Source organism: Engystomops pustulosus, chromosome 6, assembly GCF_040894005.1.
Source record: "Engystomops pustulosus chromosome 6, aEngPut4.maternal, whole genome shotgun sequence".
Classification (NCBI taxonomy): Eukaryota; Metazoa; Chordata; class Amphibia; order Anura; family Leptodactylidae; genus Engystomops; species Engystomops pustulosus.
In genome coordinates this window covers 64519550-64537281 of record NC_092416.1, presented here as the reverse complement: position 1 = coordinate 64537281, position 17732 = coordinate 64519550, and the positions used below count along the sequence as shown (strand labels likewise).

At 44.1% G+C, this 17732-nt stretch overlaps 1 protein-coding gene across 1 annotated transcript; it reads right to left on the bottom strand.

Moving 5' to 3' along the window:
• Positions 1-316: 316 nt before the first annotated feature.
• On the bottom strand, positions 317-15923 carry LOC140065932 (nicotinamide N-methyltransferase-like). The gene is made up of 3 exons (XM_072113492.1): positions 15773-15923; positions 7912-8119; positions 317-746 (listed from the first exon to the last, which is right to left on the bottom strand). Exons 1-3 carry the CDS (start codon positions 15921-15923, stop codon positions 317-319), a joined length of 789 nt encoding a protein of 262 aa, XP_071969593.1.
• Positions 15924-17732: the final 1809 nt, after the last annotated feature.

Genomic DNA, 17732 nt, shown 5'->3' with positions numbered 1-17732 from the left:
TTGTCATAAAGATGGCGGTGCCCATGCGAACATGCTAGCACCGATGGGCGCCGCCATCTTTTTGAAGCTGCCGCACTGATTGCCGTTGTTATCGGTAAGTCTTTGCTGCAATATGCAGCAAAGACTTACCGACTATGGACGCCCATGAGCCCTCTCCATGCACCCTGTCGGAAGGGGTTAATATTATTTTAAAATCCGCATTTAAAATCTACGTCTAACACTGTACACTTACACTAGTATATATGGGAACCTTCTACTGAAGAGATACATTGATAAATATTTGAAATGGAAAGTATGCCTTTAATAGAAGACTCACTTAGACCAACTTCTCCTTGTGAGCTGCAATAAATATGAGCGCCTTATAGTCAGTGAGATCACTGATATTTGTTCTCTTTTTAACCTCCCAGCAATCAATAACAAAACCTTCTCCAACTAGAGCTTTCCTAGCAAACTTCTCATCATATTTAAACAAGTGAAGTTTATCTTTCCCGATGATGTAATATGTTGCTTCTAAACATCCAATTAATATGAGGTGTCCTCCGGGTTTTAGCAACTTTGAGATCTTCCTGAGAGTTCTGATGAAATCATTGTGGTCTTTGCTGGTAGCGTCTAAGACCCAAGCGCTGATGATACAATCTGCTGGTGGTAAATCTATTGGTTCTGTTATATTTTCTTTCTCCAGGTTACATTTTATAACATGTTGCAGCGCTGATCTCACATTTCCTTCTTTATCTTCTAACTCATCACTGAAAGAAACGAGAAAAAAGAAAAAAAATGGATTACCTACCAACAATAATAGGAAAGCATAAAAGATCAGTAGTTCCCTATGGAAATCTGGTTTCTAGTAATGGTGAATGGTTTTTAAAATTGAGTCAAGGCTGGTTGATTATACTATATAGCCATTCAACGGTGCATGGGTGCCACCATCCGGGCTAAGATCGCTGGTATAACAGTTCATTTATCAGGTAATACATGATAAGTAAAATCCCCATAGACTACCATGCTGTAGTAAAGCAGTATATGGTAGGGCCAATCAGACAACCTAGGGTTAAAGTACTCTAAGGGGTCTGTAAAATAGTCAAAAAAGATTTAATAAATAAATCAAACCTAAATATTCAAAAATAAATAAACAAATAAATCATAAACATGTTAAATATTGCCTTGTCCCAAAAATTCCACTCTACCAAAACATCATAACGATCATTCCCGATGTAATAATAGCGAACAAATGTCCAAAATGCTACTTTTCGCCATTTTGCAACACATAAAAAATGTAATAAAAAGTAATGAAATCGTAAATTCCTCAAAATGGTAGCAGTGAAAGTTTCAGCTCTTCTTGCAAAAAAGTACACTTAAAATGGCTCTATACACTAATATTTTTAATGTTAAAACAAATCCTATATAAATTTAATATCCTCATGATCGCACCGACCCAAAGAAAGAATAAAGATGGGGAGCATAGTGAAAGCTGTAGAAAACAAGCCCACATTAAAATGTAGCAAATGCGTTTCCACGAATTTCACTGCATTTGGAATTTTTTTTCCCAGGACACGCAACGGATTATTAATAGAGATAAGCGAGTATACTCGTCCGAGCAGTAAATTAATAAAATAAATTGAATAAAAGTATTGTAATTGTAAAAAAAAATATTACACATGTTTCCAGGTGTTTTACTTGTAAGAACACATTGAAATAACACTATTCTTCACTTTCCAGGTGTTCGCGCGTGTCTCCCGCTAAGTTAGGAGATGTTCGGAACATCTGGAATGTGAAGAATAGTGTTCTTTCAATGTGTTCTGCACTTAAATGCTCCTGTGTTCACTGTTTTCACTTTTTTAATTCTATTCTTCACATTGCAAGTGTGCGCGCGTGTCTCCCAATAGGTTCGGAGATGTGCGCGCACAGCTGCAAAGTGAAGAATAGAATTAAAACATTAAAAACAGTGAATACAGGAACATTTAAGTGCAGAACACATTGAAAGAACACTATTCTTCACATTCGGAATTTAATCAACCCTGCCTGTAGAGGGGTCAAATCCGCACCTGACATCTGGATAGGAGTGGACAATGGAATCAATGACATACAAAACTGAGAGACAAAATTATAAACAATTAAATTAGTTGCAGCGCCTGAATCCAAGAAGGCATGACCAGTACAGGAAACAGATTTAAACTTAACCGTACAAGGTAAATACATTCTAGACACAACTGGGAGTACCTGAGCACCTAAGCAGTCCCCTCGATTACTGCTTAGGAGCGGAAGTTTTTCCTGCTGCTGCCTCTTGGAACAGGTGTGTATCTGATGATCAGGACTTCCACAGCAGAAACAAAGATGGCGTCTTATTCGATGTTCAACCACAAGCAAAAATCAGTGTGTCATAGGGCAAAGTACAAATAAGTAGAAACAGTCTTTATTAGGTTACCACAAATGATATACAAGACAAACTCACAATTAAAATCAATTAAAAAGTACAAAGTACATACATAAAAAAGCCACGTTGGTTACACAGGTAAGTATACACCAACAACACCCCCTCAACACACTGAATATAGTATTCCCAAAGGTAACTTGTAAACACCTGACTGTGTGCTAGCTAGTCCCAATGATGGACAAAAGGATAGACACAATTAAAGTGCATGAAGTCTACCCCTGAGGAAGTCTCCTATTAGGAGACGGAACGCCTGGGGAGCCCTCCACCCCCTCCACCTTCATTCCACCTCACTCAGTGATCTTTTTTCACCGATTGGAACACTATGGTTCCATGTGCAGCGTAATGTATCTAGGCCTCATGCAGGACCCATTTACTCTTGTATATCATGCACTTTAATTGTGTCTATCCTTTTGTCCATCATTGGGACTAGCTAGCTCACAGTCAGGTGTTTACAAGTTACCTTTGGGAATAATATATTCCAGGGGTAGGGAACGTACGGCTCGGGAGCCAGATATGGCTCTTTTGTTGGCTGCATCTGGCTCTTATACAGAACTTTAATAAATAGTGATGGCTGCTGTGTGTCTCTTAGACTGATCACTGGATGCAGTATGTTACCGCTGCCCACGTCCTTTGAACGACCCAGGCGCCATCGTCTGAGCCTGGGTCAAAGAGAAGAGCGTGGGACCGATGAGGAGCTGGCTGCAGGGAGCACTGTTAAGTGAATATTCTTTTTTTTTTTGCTGTGACTACCTATCTACTGGGAGGCATGTGCTGTGGCTACCTATATACTGGGAGTGTGTGCTGGGGCTACCTATACACTGGGGGCGTGTGCTGTGGCTACTTATATACTTGGGGCATGTGCTGTGGCTACCTATATACTGAGGGGCATGTGCTATGGCTACCTACCAACTTGGGGGCATGTGCTGTGGCTACATATCTACTGGGCCTATGTGCTGTGGCTACCTATCTACTGGGAGTATATGCTGTGGTTACCCATCTACTGGTCCGGGGTCACAATGGGAGGTCAACACTGTGGAAAGCTTCCTCATAGGTATGAAGCACTAAGATCCGATCTTTATAGCAACCCGGTAAGTGGGCTGCGGCAATCAGCAGTGCACTGGCCTTTAAAATTTGCAAGTGGCGGTGCGCAAGCGCTGGCCAGCCGGGACGGGAGCCGGAAAGTGTCGAGTTGAGTGAGCTCGGAAAGGGGTGCGAGACGTAGATCGCAGGGGCACCCATGACACTGGGACTACCTCTCTACTGGGGTGCATGTTCATATGGTACGGCTCTTACAGAATAACATTTTAAAAATGTGGCGTTCATGGCTCTCTCAGCCAAAAAGGTTCCTGACCCCTGCTATATTCAGTGTGTGAGGGGGTGTTGTTGGTGTATACTTACCTGTGTAACCAACGTGGCATTTTTTGTATGTACTTTGTACTTTTTAATTGATTTTAATTGTGAGTTTGTCTTGTATATCATTTGTGGTAACCTAATAAAGACTGTTTCTACTTATTTGTACTGTGCCCTATGACACACTGATTTTTGCTTGTGGTTGTACATTAATGTTCATGGTGTGTCGGCAGTAGCTATATTTGATTGGGCTGTGCTAGGTCATTCTTGCTTGTCGGTCTTATTCGATGTTGCCTTCGTTGTGCAGGAGAGATGCTATCCAGCTCCATGGATTCCAATTCTTGACGGCCTGGAGACAGACTGGCCGCTGGCTGACAGTCAGGGGACACCCGAGGGGATCGCCTCGATCTTAGGCGACGATCAACTCGGACGACCAGAGTCATAGCTTCATCTAATGTCTGAAGCTCGGCATAAGCTAAGACTAAGTCCTGTAGTCGGTCTGACAGTCGTTTCATTGCGAGTCAGTCACAGACTGTCTGAATTGGGCACAATAATCTTCCGCCGTCAGTTTTCCCTGACACAGAGATCTAAGGTGGGAAACTGCCAGTGCCCGGCGGTCAGGTTCGTCATAAATCTGGACTAATGCAGAAAACAAAGCGCCCAAAGAAAGGCCCAATTTTGCGGATCACCGCGCAAAAGAGAAATTACCACACCCACCCTTTGTGTCTCGGTGCCCGATGAGTGAGGGCATAAAGAAAAATAAAGTTTACATCCCTCCCTAAATGAAAAAAAATTCTTACGGTCACCAAAAAACAAGTCAGGGAGAGGAACCTTAGGTGCAGGTGGTGGTGGATAATACACTGGATAAGTGCGGGAAGGGAAACACAAACAGACTGACAAACATAAAACACAAAAGATACAGATACAGATACAGAGCAATACAACCTAATGCAGCAAGCGAGTGGTGAAGGGATTTCAAACACTGGCACAGGTGACTAGTGAAGCTGCAATTTATGCAGCCAGAACTCCTCCTCCAGAACCTGATAGGAGCTGGACAGCTTCTGGGAATTAACCCCTCAAGGTGCAGAACTTCCAGGCACCATGCAGAGGTACCAAAAGTCCCAGCAGTTGCGAACACAACTCCTAGACAGCGCGAGATCTTAGCAGCCGCTGCCCAGGATGAGAGGTGGAGTTTGCGCGGATACGCGCCGGGGGTCGGAGAACGCTGCTGGCACCACCAGAAGAACCAGAAGTCCCAGCATTCTCCCTAGCGAACCTGACACCCACGTTGATAATTGGGGACATTCCACCCCCTACTTGAATTTGGATAATTTGCCAATTGCCTGGAAAGAACATATCATTTATGTTGAAAATAAAATACTAGATGAGCTCCTTGAGGGGGAAATGGCTCCCTTTTCTTTTTTGTCCTCTCCTTCTTTCTCTCTGTGAGAGGTTTTTTTTATGGAGTGGGATAAAGTAATTGTATTAAGAATGTTTCTTTGGGTCTTCGGAATCGCTGAGTTGATTTCATGGGCCGGTCTCTCTGGGTGGGAAATAAATATGTGTAGCTTTACTGAATATGGCTAGATTTTAGCATACTATGCGCCTGCCGCCCGGGAGAGAACAATGACGGCGCCCAGCACGATGTTAAAGAAGACAGAAGATGGGTGCTAAAGCAAGAAGAGCAGCCGGGAAGCCAGAAGAGGAGTCGCAATGACATCGGGGGAGCAGCGCTGCGCATCGGGGCCACCGGAGGGTGAGTATATAATTTTTTTTTTTTTTAAATTCTGGGCTTACTGTACACTACTGGGGGCACGCTGTATACTACTGGGGGCACGCTGTATACTACTGGGGCAGGCTGGGGTGGCTGTATACTACTGGGGGCAGGCTGTATACTACTGGAGGCAGGCTGTATACTACTGGGGGCAGGCTGGGGTGGCTGTATACTACTGGGGGCACACTGTATACTACTGGGGGCACGCTGTATACTACTGGGGGTAGGCTGGGGTGGCTGTATACTACTGGGGGTAGGCTGGGGTGGCTGTATACTACTGGGGACAGGCTGTATACTACTGGGGGCAGGCTGTATACTACTGGGGGCAGGCTATATACTACTGGGGGCATGCTGTATACTACTGGGGGCAGGCTGTATACTACTGGGGGCAGGCTGGGCTGGCAGTATACTACTGGGAGCAAGCTGGGCAGGCTGTATACTTCAGGGGGCAGGCTGTATATTATAGGGGGCTGGCTGGCTATATACTGGGGGGGTCTGTGACCAATGCATTTCTCATGCTCGGCTTATACTCGAGTCAATAGGTTTTCCCAGTTTTTGGTGGTAAAATTAGGGGTCTCGGCTTATACTCGGGTCGGCTTATACTCGAGTATATACGGTATATGGTGTTCCTACCCCTGAAGTCCGACACAAAACAGCTGCATTATGTGGTTCAAGCCAGCCGGCGTGCGCACCACACACCGGAAGCGGAAGTACACAAAATGTGTTCCACTTGCATATGGTGCATGTCATTCACCGGAAGTACGTCATCTCCAGAGGAATTATGGAGTTATACCAGAGCTATACTATTACATCCTATGTTTCCTGATAGATGCTAAATATACTGAGTAGAGAGAGACAAAAATACTGTCACTTTATATCTTTGGACATTTTTGGCATATGTACCAGAAGTTTTTCTGTTGTACATGGTGTGTCCAAAAAACCACATGTGAACAGAGCCTAATTCATTTCATCCTACCTATTAGTAAATATAAATGGTACAGTGCTAGATAAAGGCTTTACATCACAAACTCTAAAGCTACACTTTATATACATTCACATTCAGGCGACATTCTCAGGTTGTGTTTAAATTGTGCCTTGAAATTTGCAAAATAAAAGTTGCTACTTCCTAAGGTCACGTGTTTAGGTCTAACTGCATATCCCTTTGTGATGGGGTTACTGTTAATGGGCTTGAAATGAGGGTACACACCTGTCCACATCCACACATGCAAACAGGAGGGGTGAGGTGAATGGTTAACCTACAGAGGACAGGGAAAAGGGTGACACAGCCACAATAAACAGGACCACATGGAAGAGATATATCTATGGGGGAAGGGGGGGTAAATGACACAGATGTCACAGGTCTCTGATATAATTACATTGGAGAGAGGGAGGCTGCCCTGCATACAGTCTAAAGGTACATTCAGACGGCCGTCTGTGGGGATGTATAGGCGTCCACAAGTATGTGGCCGCATATACGTCCCCATAGAACGCAATGGCGGTCCAGCGGCACCATTCCGCACCGTACAAGGGGAAAAAAAGAGCATGCTCTATCTTTCCCTGTGTGTGCGGCCGTGCGATGCTTTTTACTATGGAGGTAGGGAGGGGTCACCTCCTCTCCAGCGCACAGCGGTATGCTGCCTGGCTGCGGTCAGGCGGGCATATGGCTTTGTGAATATATCCTAAGAAAGCTGTTGTCTAGCAGTCTACAGGGAGTCTATAGATTCAGGACTGCATCAGAAAGAGAGACACCTGCAGATGATAACATGTGTGAGTAAGAGGCTGGTGCATGCAGGGGCTCTGCTAGATCCCAGTACTGTGTGCTGCTGGAGCCAGCCAGGTATTTGCATTTATTATCTGCTGTATGTCACGTGCTTCACATTAAGATGCCACAAGCAGCCTGCCACTAAGCAGCTGCTATGGCCACTTTGGCAGTAGTTCCACCACTGATTTTTTCACTCCTCCCCACTATCCTTTTCCCTCCCTTGCCTTTTTATTGCACATAACAAGGAGAGAGGGGGGTGGAGAGAACTGGATGAGAGTGGAGGAGAGGAAGAATGTATGAGGCGGCTGCTATACTACACAGGCACACACCTTCCTTTACCACACGCTGCTGGCAGTGATCCAGATCATGTGAAATAAAGTTTTATAAAGTAGTGGCAGTATTCAGAATGCTGACAAAGGCATTTTTAAAATCAGCATTTCAGGCTATTGGAATCTGTCACCAGCTAAAAATTACATCCCTGGTGACAGGTTTGCTTTAAATAGAAGTGAGAGCAGACAATACCTAAATATTTCCGATAAATACTTTTACATCATTGCACAGCAAATGGGTTTCTTCTAATATTTCTTTAAATACCTTTTTCCTTCTATCTCTGCATGAAGTTGTGCTATATGTCCCCAGTAAAATGCTCCTGTACGAGTGTCCACCCATCTCTTCAGCTCCAGGATACATCTGTCATTTAGCTTCAGGACTATGATGTGTTTGAAAAACTCACAGGCAGAATACAGAAGATGAATAAAGGAACCAACGCTGAAGTCTATCAAAATATCACCTCTAATATGACCTGTAGGGAAAAAAAATTGAAACATGAAATGTATTAACCCCTTAACTATAAGCACTGTACATGTATTGTGTTGTCACCATGGCTTGGAGAAAAGTGATGTACATGTCTGGTGTTGACACATGTAACAGCAACTCTAAGTAACTGTTGATACCCTGCTGCAATACCTTCAGTGAAAGATAACTGTAACTTTGGGAGTTAAATACCATGGTCAAACATGACTGTGGAGTATCAGGGCCACATTTTCCATTAGGCACTGGGGATGCAGTGCCTAAGGTGGCTAATAGAGGGGGCAGCTGCATAGCTCCCAACCGTCCCGATTTTGACGGGACTTTCCCGTTTTTCGTACCTCTGCCCCGCGTCACGGGCAGCTATGAGATTGTCACGGATTCTCCCCCCAGGTCCCGCTGTGTCCCGGCGCTGTGTCCGCATAGTAAATACTTTGAAAGCCTGAACTCACAGTACAGAATGGCTTCTACAGACATCGGGAGGGAATCCTTTTCAGAGAAGTGTCGGGCTTAGCGCAGAGAGCAGGGACCACGTCATCAGCTTCAGATCAGCATCTGTCCATATATGGTCACTACATCTCCTAGGGTTCCCCAGAGCAGACATCGGGCAGGGAATCCTTTTCAGAGAAGTGTCGGCTTAGCTGAGAGAGCAGGGACCACGTCATCAGGTCAGATCAGCATCTCTCCATATATGGTCTCCAGGGCTTCCCCAGACACAAGCTATTTATATAATTAAATTACATAAAGTTTTAGCCAGGCTGAGATTCGAATCTGGGACCCTCTGCACCATAGACAGGAGCTTAACTAACTGAGCTATAAGCTCAGTGATACAGAGCTGAGGATTTCTGGTAACTAAGACATGTTATCAGCCAGTGTTACACTGTGACACAGACTAATGCACTGATATATAGAGAGGGATCTTCTCAGAAATTATTATTGTAATTATTGAGACTATTATTATTATTATTATAAATTTTATTATTTTTATTATTATGGAGATGATTATTAATAATGGTAAAATAATAATAATCATCTCAATAATAATAATAATAATCTCCATAATAATAATAATAGTCTCAATAATTACAATAATCTCTGAGAAGATCCCTCCCTATATACCAAGGCAGTATATAGTCATAGTTCTTAGTTACCAAAATTCTCCACCTTGTTAATCACAGAGGTTATAGCTCAGTGGGTTGAGGCACTGTGTCATTATTGTACATGGACACTGCAGGTTCTGAGTTCAAATGATTTTTATTATTTTAATATGGCTAAAATTTGGGGCGTGGCCAGGGAGTGATTGGGGGTGTGGCTTAGGGGGATCGCCGCGGCACGCTACGCGTGCCTCCATTTTGTCCCTCTTTCCTTTTCACAAATGTTGGGAGGTATGCAGCTGCTCTGAAGTTGAAGACATCTTTGATGATGACTGGAGATGAAAACAGAATAACATACAATTTCCTAAACGTCAAGGCCATTGTGAGATCCTATATGAATATATCTTAACATGTGTAAAATAGAATTATTTTAAGCTTATTTCATAAATTGTGCATCATTTTAGCACTGATAAAAAAGTAGAAAATACTTTTAGATACCTGCAAGGCACTGGTGTTAATATGGCACATGGTGTAAATTTACTTAATTACGGACAAACCCTATTTAACTTTCCAGTTTTCACTGACTTTGCAATAATGGTGTGCCATTCCAAATTGAATGAAATCCTCTGGCAGCAGGTTGTCCAGATGAAGGCCAAAGGGGTAACCCTATCATGCAAAGCAGGAGAAGTTGGTTGTTCCAAGTCTCTGATTTCTAGACAACTGCATCTATAAAACATCAAACACTCATTCAAGTTCTCCAAGAGGATGGTTGACCTTTTAAAAGACAAATGCAGGAGAGGATAGGAGAATGTGGAGAGTCTCCATGGGTAATCTTTTTAATACTGCAATTCGCATTTTCCCGACGTGTTACCCGAATATTTCCAATATGCGTCGATTATTCCTGAATTGCCCCGGGTTTTTGGCGCACACGATCGGATTGTGGCGCATCGGCGTCGGCATGCACTCAACGTAAATCGGGGGCATGGCCGAACGAAAACCCAACGGATTCGGCGAAACCACCGCATTAAAAAAAAAAAAAAAGTGTCGCTGGACTCCCGCTTACCTTCACCAAGTATAGGATTGTGAACTCCGACGGGCCTCGGCGGACTTCAGCGCAGCAGCGACACCTGGTGGAGGTCGGAGGAACTGCCTTAGTGAATCGCCCGAAGACCCGAATCCCCCACAGAGAACGCGCCGCTGGATCGCGAATGGACCGGGTAAGTAAATCTGCCCCACTGTGTCTCAATGTTTAAGAGCATTTGGACTGAAAACCCACTCTGCAGTGACCAAACCTCTCATTAGCAGAAATTATCAAAAGGCTAGACTCACCTTTGCTAAGGAGGGTGTTGGACAGAGGAGAAATGGTCCCCTGTTCATTTTAGTGATGAAATCAAGTTTAATTTATTTGGATCTGATGGGAAACATTAGCCCAGATATATCATTGTCTGTGCCAGTTTTTGAATATCGTTGCACAAAAAAGAATATCTTTAGAACTTGCACATGTATTGATAAAGTGTAAGAGTTTATATTGTGTCGCAGCTGCACTTTGGAGTCGCAGTCTGGCATTGTGCACCTAAAGTGGTGTGGTAGTGCTTAGTTGGAATTTGCAGCACATTTATTACTGTGACTTGACACAATTGTGTGGCACGCTGTATATTCATGTCACACAGAAAAACAAGTAAATCAGTTCTTTGAAACAGAAAGCATTGAGACAATAATATGGCTAACCTAGAGTCCTGATCGAAACCCAACAGAATACATCCGAAAAATACTTGGTGACTAAGTTATGGCCAAGAAACTCTCAACAGTCACAGAACTCCGGAAAAGACTGGTAAAAGAGTGGACCGCAGTGCACATATGCCTAGCTATTGTACTATTGCACACTAGAGGGCAGCAGATGCTCAATTCATGATCCAGTGTAACAAAGCTACTGTAGGAGTAGAGATGGGCGAATTTTTCTTAATTCGATTCAACCAGGTTCTCCGAATTTTAAGACAAAATTCGATTTGAACCGAATCGAATCATAACGAATCATGACATGTGACGTAACAGTAAATCACATGCTGGTTGCGGGTGCATGGAGAGGGCTCATGGGCTGAGTCCTCTCCATAGTCGGTAAGTCTTTGCTGCATACTGCCGCAAAGGCTTACCGGTAACACCCGTGGTCGGTGCTAGCTTCATGGGCATCACCATCTTGGCAAGGATCGTCGCTCCCCGTGTCGTTATCAGGTAGCGGCGATCCACTGCCATGACAATCTCTGGTCTTCCGGTTTCAGACCCCGGTTTAACCCCTACATTACAATGTGCAATCAGCACATTGTAATGAATGAGGAGGGAAATTGTAGTATGGCAGTATTTGATAGGATCGATCAGACAACCTAGGGTTTAAGTACCCTAGGGAGTCTGAAAAATAGTAAAAATAAAAAAAAGTAAAAAAAAATAAATAAAAAAACCTTAAAATTCAAATCACCCCACTTTCCCTAGAACTGATATAAAAATAAAGAAAATAAAGTGAGGAACACTACCCCCATACAGTGAGGAACACTACCGCCATACAGTGAGGAACACTACCGCCATACAGTGAGGAACACTACCCCCATACAGTGAGTGACACAACTGCCATACAGTTAGGAACACTACCACCATACAGTGAGAAATACTACTGCCATACAGTGAGGAATACTACCCCCATACATTAAAGAACACTACCGCCATACAGTGAGGAACACTACCCCCATACAGTGAGGAACACTACCGCCATAGAGTGAGGAACACTACCGCCATACAGTGAGGAATACTACCTCCATAGAGTGAGGAACACTACCGCTATACAGTGAGGAATACTACCGCCCTACAGTGAGGAATACTACCTCCATACAGTGAGGAATCCTACCCCCATACAGCGAGGGACACTACCGCCATACAGTGAGGAACACTTTCCCCATACAGTGAGGAACACTAGCCCCATACAGTGAGGAACACTACCCCCATACAGTGAGGAACACTACCCCCATACAGCTAGGAATACTATCCCCATACAGTGAGGAACACTACCGCCATACAGTGAGGATTACTACCGCCATACATTGAGGAACACTACCTCTATACAGTGAGGAACACTACCTCTATACAGTGAGGAACACTACCGCCATACAGGGAGGAACACTACTGACATACAGTGAGGAACACTACCCCCATACAGTGAGGAACACTACCTCCATACAATGACGAACACTACCCCCATACAGTGAGGAACACTACCCCCATACAGTGAGGGACACTACCCCCATTCAGTTAGGGACACTACCCCCATACAGTGAGGAATACTACCCCCATACAGTAAGGAATACTACTGCCATACAGTGAGGAGCACTACCTCTATATAGTAAAGAATACAGCCATACAGTGAGGAACACTACCGCCATACAGTGAGGAAAACAGCTATAGAGTGGGGGACACTACACCCTTATACAGTGAGGAACACTACCGCCATACAGTGAGGGACACTACCGCCATACAGTGAGGGACACTACCGCCATATAGTGAGGGACACTACCGCCACAAAGAAAGGGACAATACCGCCACAAAGGGAGGGACACAACCGACATAAGTGAGGAACACTACCGCCATACAGTGAGGAACACTACCGCCATACAGTGAGGAACACTACCGCCATACAATGAGGAACACTACCGCCATACATTGAGGGACACAACCGCCATACAGTGAGGAATATTACCCCCATACAGTGAGGAACACTACCGCCATACAGTGAGGAACACTACCGCCATACAGTGAGGAACACTACCGCCATGCAGTGAGGAACACTACAGCCATACAGTGAGGGACACTACTGCTATACAGTGAGGGACACTATCGCCACAAAGGGAGGCAAAATACCACCACAAAGGGACCGACAATACCGCCACAAAGGGACGGACAATACCGCCACACAGGGAGGGACAATACAGCCACACAGGGAGGGACACTACTGCCATAAGTGAGGAACACTACGGTCATGCAGTGAGGGACACTAATGCCACACAGTGAGGAATACAGCCATATAGTGAGGAACACTACCCCCATACAGTGAGGGACACTACCACCATACAGTGAGGAACACTACCCCCATACAGAAAGGAAACCTACGGCCATATAGTGAGGGACACGATGCCCATTAAGTGAAAGACACTACGCCCATACAGTAAGGAATACTACCCCCATACAGTAATGAATACTACAGCCTTACTGTGAGGAACACTACCTCCATACAGTGAAGAATACAGCCATACTTTGAGGAGCACTAACTCCATACAGTGAAGAATACAACCATACAGTGAGGAACACTACCCCCAAACATTGAGGAAAACTACCTCCATACAGTGAGGAACACTACCCCCAAACATTGAGGAAAACTACCTCCATACAGTGAGGGACACTACCGCTATACAGTGAGGAACACTACCGTCTTACAGTGAGGAACAATACGGCTATACAGTGAGGGACACTACTCCCATAGAATGAGGGACACTATCCCCATACAGTGAGGGATACTACCACCATACAGTGAGGGACAATACGCCCATGCAGCAAGGAACACTACCCCCATACAATATGGAATACTACTATCATACATTGAGGAATACAGCCATATAGTGAGGAACACTACCCCCATACAGTAAGGAATACTACCTCCATACAGTGAGGAACACTACCTCCGTACAGTAAAGAATACAGCTATACAGTGAGGAACACTACCACCATACAGTGAGGAATACTACACCAATACAGTGAGGAACTCTGCCGCCATACATTGAGAAACACTACAGCCACACAACCCCACAGTGAGGAGCACTAATGCCATACAGTGAGGAGCACTAATGCCATACAGTGAGGGACACAACCGCCATACAGTGAGGGACACTACCCCCATACAGTGAGGGACACTACCCCCATACAGTGAAGGACACTACCCCCATACATTGAGGGTCACTACCGCCATACAGTGAGGAACACTAGCCCCATACAGTGAGGGACACAACCGCCATACAGTGAGGGACACTACCCCCATAGAGTGAGGGACACTACCCCCATACAGTGAAGGACACTACCCCCATACATTGAGGGACACTACCGCCATACAGTGAGGGACACTACCCCCATACAGTGAGGGACACTACCCCCATAAAGTTAAGGACACTACCCCCATACAGTGAGGAACACTACCGCCATACATTGAGGAACACTACCACCATACAGTGAGGGACATTACCGCCACACAGTGAGGGACACTACCGCCATACAGTGAGGAACACTACCGCCATACAGTGAGGCACACTACCGCAATAAGTGAGGAGCACTACAGCCATACAGTGAGGGACACTAATGCCACACTGTGAGGCATACAGCCATATAGTGAGGAACACTACCCCCATACAGTAAGGAATACTACCGCCTTGCAGTGAGGAACACTACCGCTATACCGTGAGGAACACTACCCCCATACAGTAAGGAATACTACCGCCATACAGTGAGGAACACTACCTCCATACAGTGAAGAATACAGCTATATAGTGAGGAACACTACCCCCATACAGTGAGGAACACTACCCCCATAAAGTGAAGGACACTACCCCCATACAGTGAGGAACACTACCGCCATACAGTGAGGAACACTACCCCCATACAGTGAGGGAACACTACCCCCATACAGTGAGGGAACACTACCCCCATACAGTGTGGAACACTACCCCCATCCAGTGAGGAACACTACCCCCATACAGTGAAGAACACTACCGCCATACAGTGAGGGACACTACCCCCTTACAATGAGGAATGTTACCGCCATACAGTGAGGAACACTACCTCCATACAGTGAGGAACACTACCTCCATACAGTGAAGAATACAGTGGTATGCACAGAGCTGTCACTGCCATCCAGACTGCTTCAAGTAGCGGAGCTGATGGGGAGCGTCGGAAAGGTGAGTACATGGTTTTTTATTTTTCCACCGGCCACATCTGGCCCAGGAGCCGTAGGTTCCTAACCCCTGACTTAGCAGGTCTCTGATGTATATCACTGATGAGGCACAAATTCGCTCAGCTGCACTGAACCATATTGACTTGCGAAATTCATGAATTCCTTCTCGATAATGATGCTAAGTACCCTGAATGATTGACAGTGTCCCAACTCTAATTTCTAATTAAACTCATTACAATATTGTGCCATGCTTAGAAACCCATTGACAGCCTACTGTGGGTAGGTAATAACTCACATATCTATACATTTCTACCCAAGAGAAAAGGTACAGGTGGACACATTTCTAGTTAAGTGTTTCTGGGTAGTGAAGCTTACAAAGGAGTTAAACAATGACTTAGCCACAAATAAAACCCTATTTTCTTTGTTATCTATGAACAAGGTTTTATTTTGCTCCTTTTAGCTTTCATAATTGTGCATTTGTTGCCCCACCTCCTCTTTCATGCCTCAAAGTTTACTAAAATAAGTCAGTTGTACAATTATTTTAAACTAATGAATCAAAGAAAATCAAGTTACATACCCAACTGGAAAGACTTTCTAAGATTTTCAATCGGAAATATCAAGGTATCATCTCGAAAGACCATATCAGGCTTATCTGAACAATAACTCTCTAAAAATCCTCTGGAATCGCAGCCATGTACATGATAGAGCTTATAGTTAGATGAATCCATTGTCTTATTATGTGGAGCAGCTACTTACTGGTGCTTCAGGTATTTATATTGTTACTTAACCCCTTAAGAACATAGCCAGTTTATAGATTAAGACTCAGCCCCATTTACTGTATTGTGACTTGCATTGCTTTATAGGGTTATAACTTTTGAACACTGTTACTTATCAAAACTATTCTGAGATCCTCACATTTCGTACTTCATTTTAGTGGTAAATTTTAGCTGATAACTTTTGCTTGTACACTGCCCCATTATGCTTACTAGATCCCTCCACAGCCCCACATCCCACTGAAGACCCCACAGAAGATGTTACATCCATTCAGCTCAAGGACCTTCAGTGATGTCACGATCATGTACAAGTGAGCTACAATGCAAAATGTATTTTTATTAGATATATACAATAAAACAGCACATTTAAAAACAATTCAATATGACTACCCAATATCACCTCTAACCAACGTGGACACAATACTTGTCTCACTGATTGTTGGCCTAAAAAATCCCCCCTTCAATAGATATGTAATTTACATTGCCAAATGTTTACTACAGGCTATACAATATGTATACAATTAGGTATACAATGTACATGACCAAAATCTGTAGGTATAAATAAATAGTAGAAGGGGGGGGCTTGAAAACGCCCCATGGGTATCACTTCACCTCCGTCAGCTTCCCCATATTCCGGCATATACTATAAAAATCATCACACCCAAAAATACTATTGTGGACTACAAAAACATGGCTGCGTAATCGCATCTATTTGCACCTTAGTCACAATGCCACATTGAATAGATATTTTTACAGCAAGTATGCATCGAAAAAACACTGTGACAGTTATTTAACAGGGGATTGCGTCACGCGGCCACGCTAGCTTTCATGCGACAGAAATAGGGGAAATAGGCAATCTGACGGATTAATTTTAATCAAAATTGCCAAAACCTTATTTAAAGGCACCTGCCCACGTTTAAGTTCAGAGGCCTAAATTGCAGTAAAACCCCATAAATTATGCCATTTTAGAACCCCACCCCCCAATGTATGAAAAATCCACTTTAAGAAGTGTGTTAACAAGAGATGAGCGAACATACTCGCCCGAACTTACTCGAAACTGCTCGTTGCTCGGACGAATATTTCGCCAGATCGAGAAAATTGCATCTCCCGTCGTTTTGATTTTTGACTGCCAGAAACAGAGCCAATCACAAGCCAGGAGACTCTGCACTCCACCCAGCATCACGTGGGACACTAACACGTCAATGGCAGTGGTTGGCTGGCCTGATCAGGTGACCCTGGAATAGACTAGCCCCTGCCCGCGCTGCCTGGATGCCGTTAGGGAGAGAGCTGCTGCAGGGATAGCGTTAGGGTGTTATATTAGCTTACTGTTAGGCAGGAGTGAGTCTACAAAAACCAAACAGCACTTGTTAGGGCTAGAAATTTTTTTTTTCTTTGTTTGTGGCTGGGCTTTCTGGCACTAGTAGTGCAGCTAGTACCATATCATGACGAAATTGCAGGGAGACTTGCGAACATTCTATTTGTGTCTTTGTGACACAAATATCCATCTCAAACACCTTTTTTTTTTTTTCAAAACTAAAAGTCATCACAGGCACAGCACAAAATCCTGTTGTGTGCTGTCAGTGTAGGTTAGAAACTAGCCATAGCAATCATCATAATCTTCTGTGGTTGCTGTGTGATTTCTTCTGATCGTTTTGTTAAAAAAAAAACGCAAAAAATAAAAAAGCACAAAGAAAAACACACAAAAACATTTACAAATTTTAATTACACTTTAATTTTGAAAATGTTTAACCCAAGGGCTAGGGG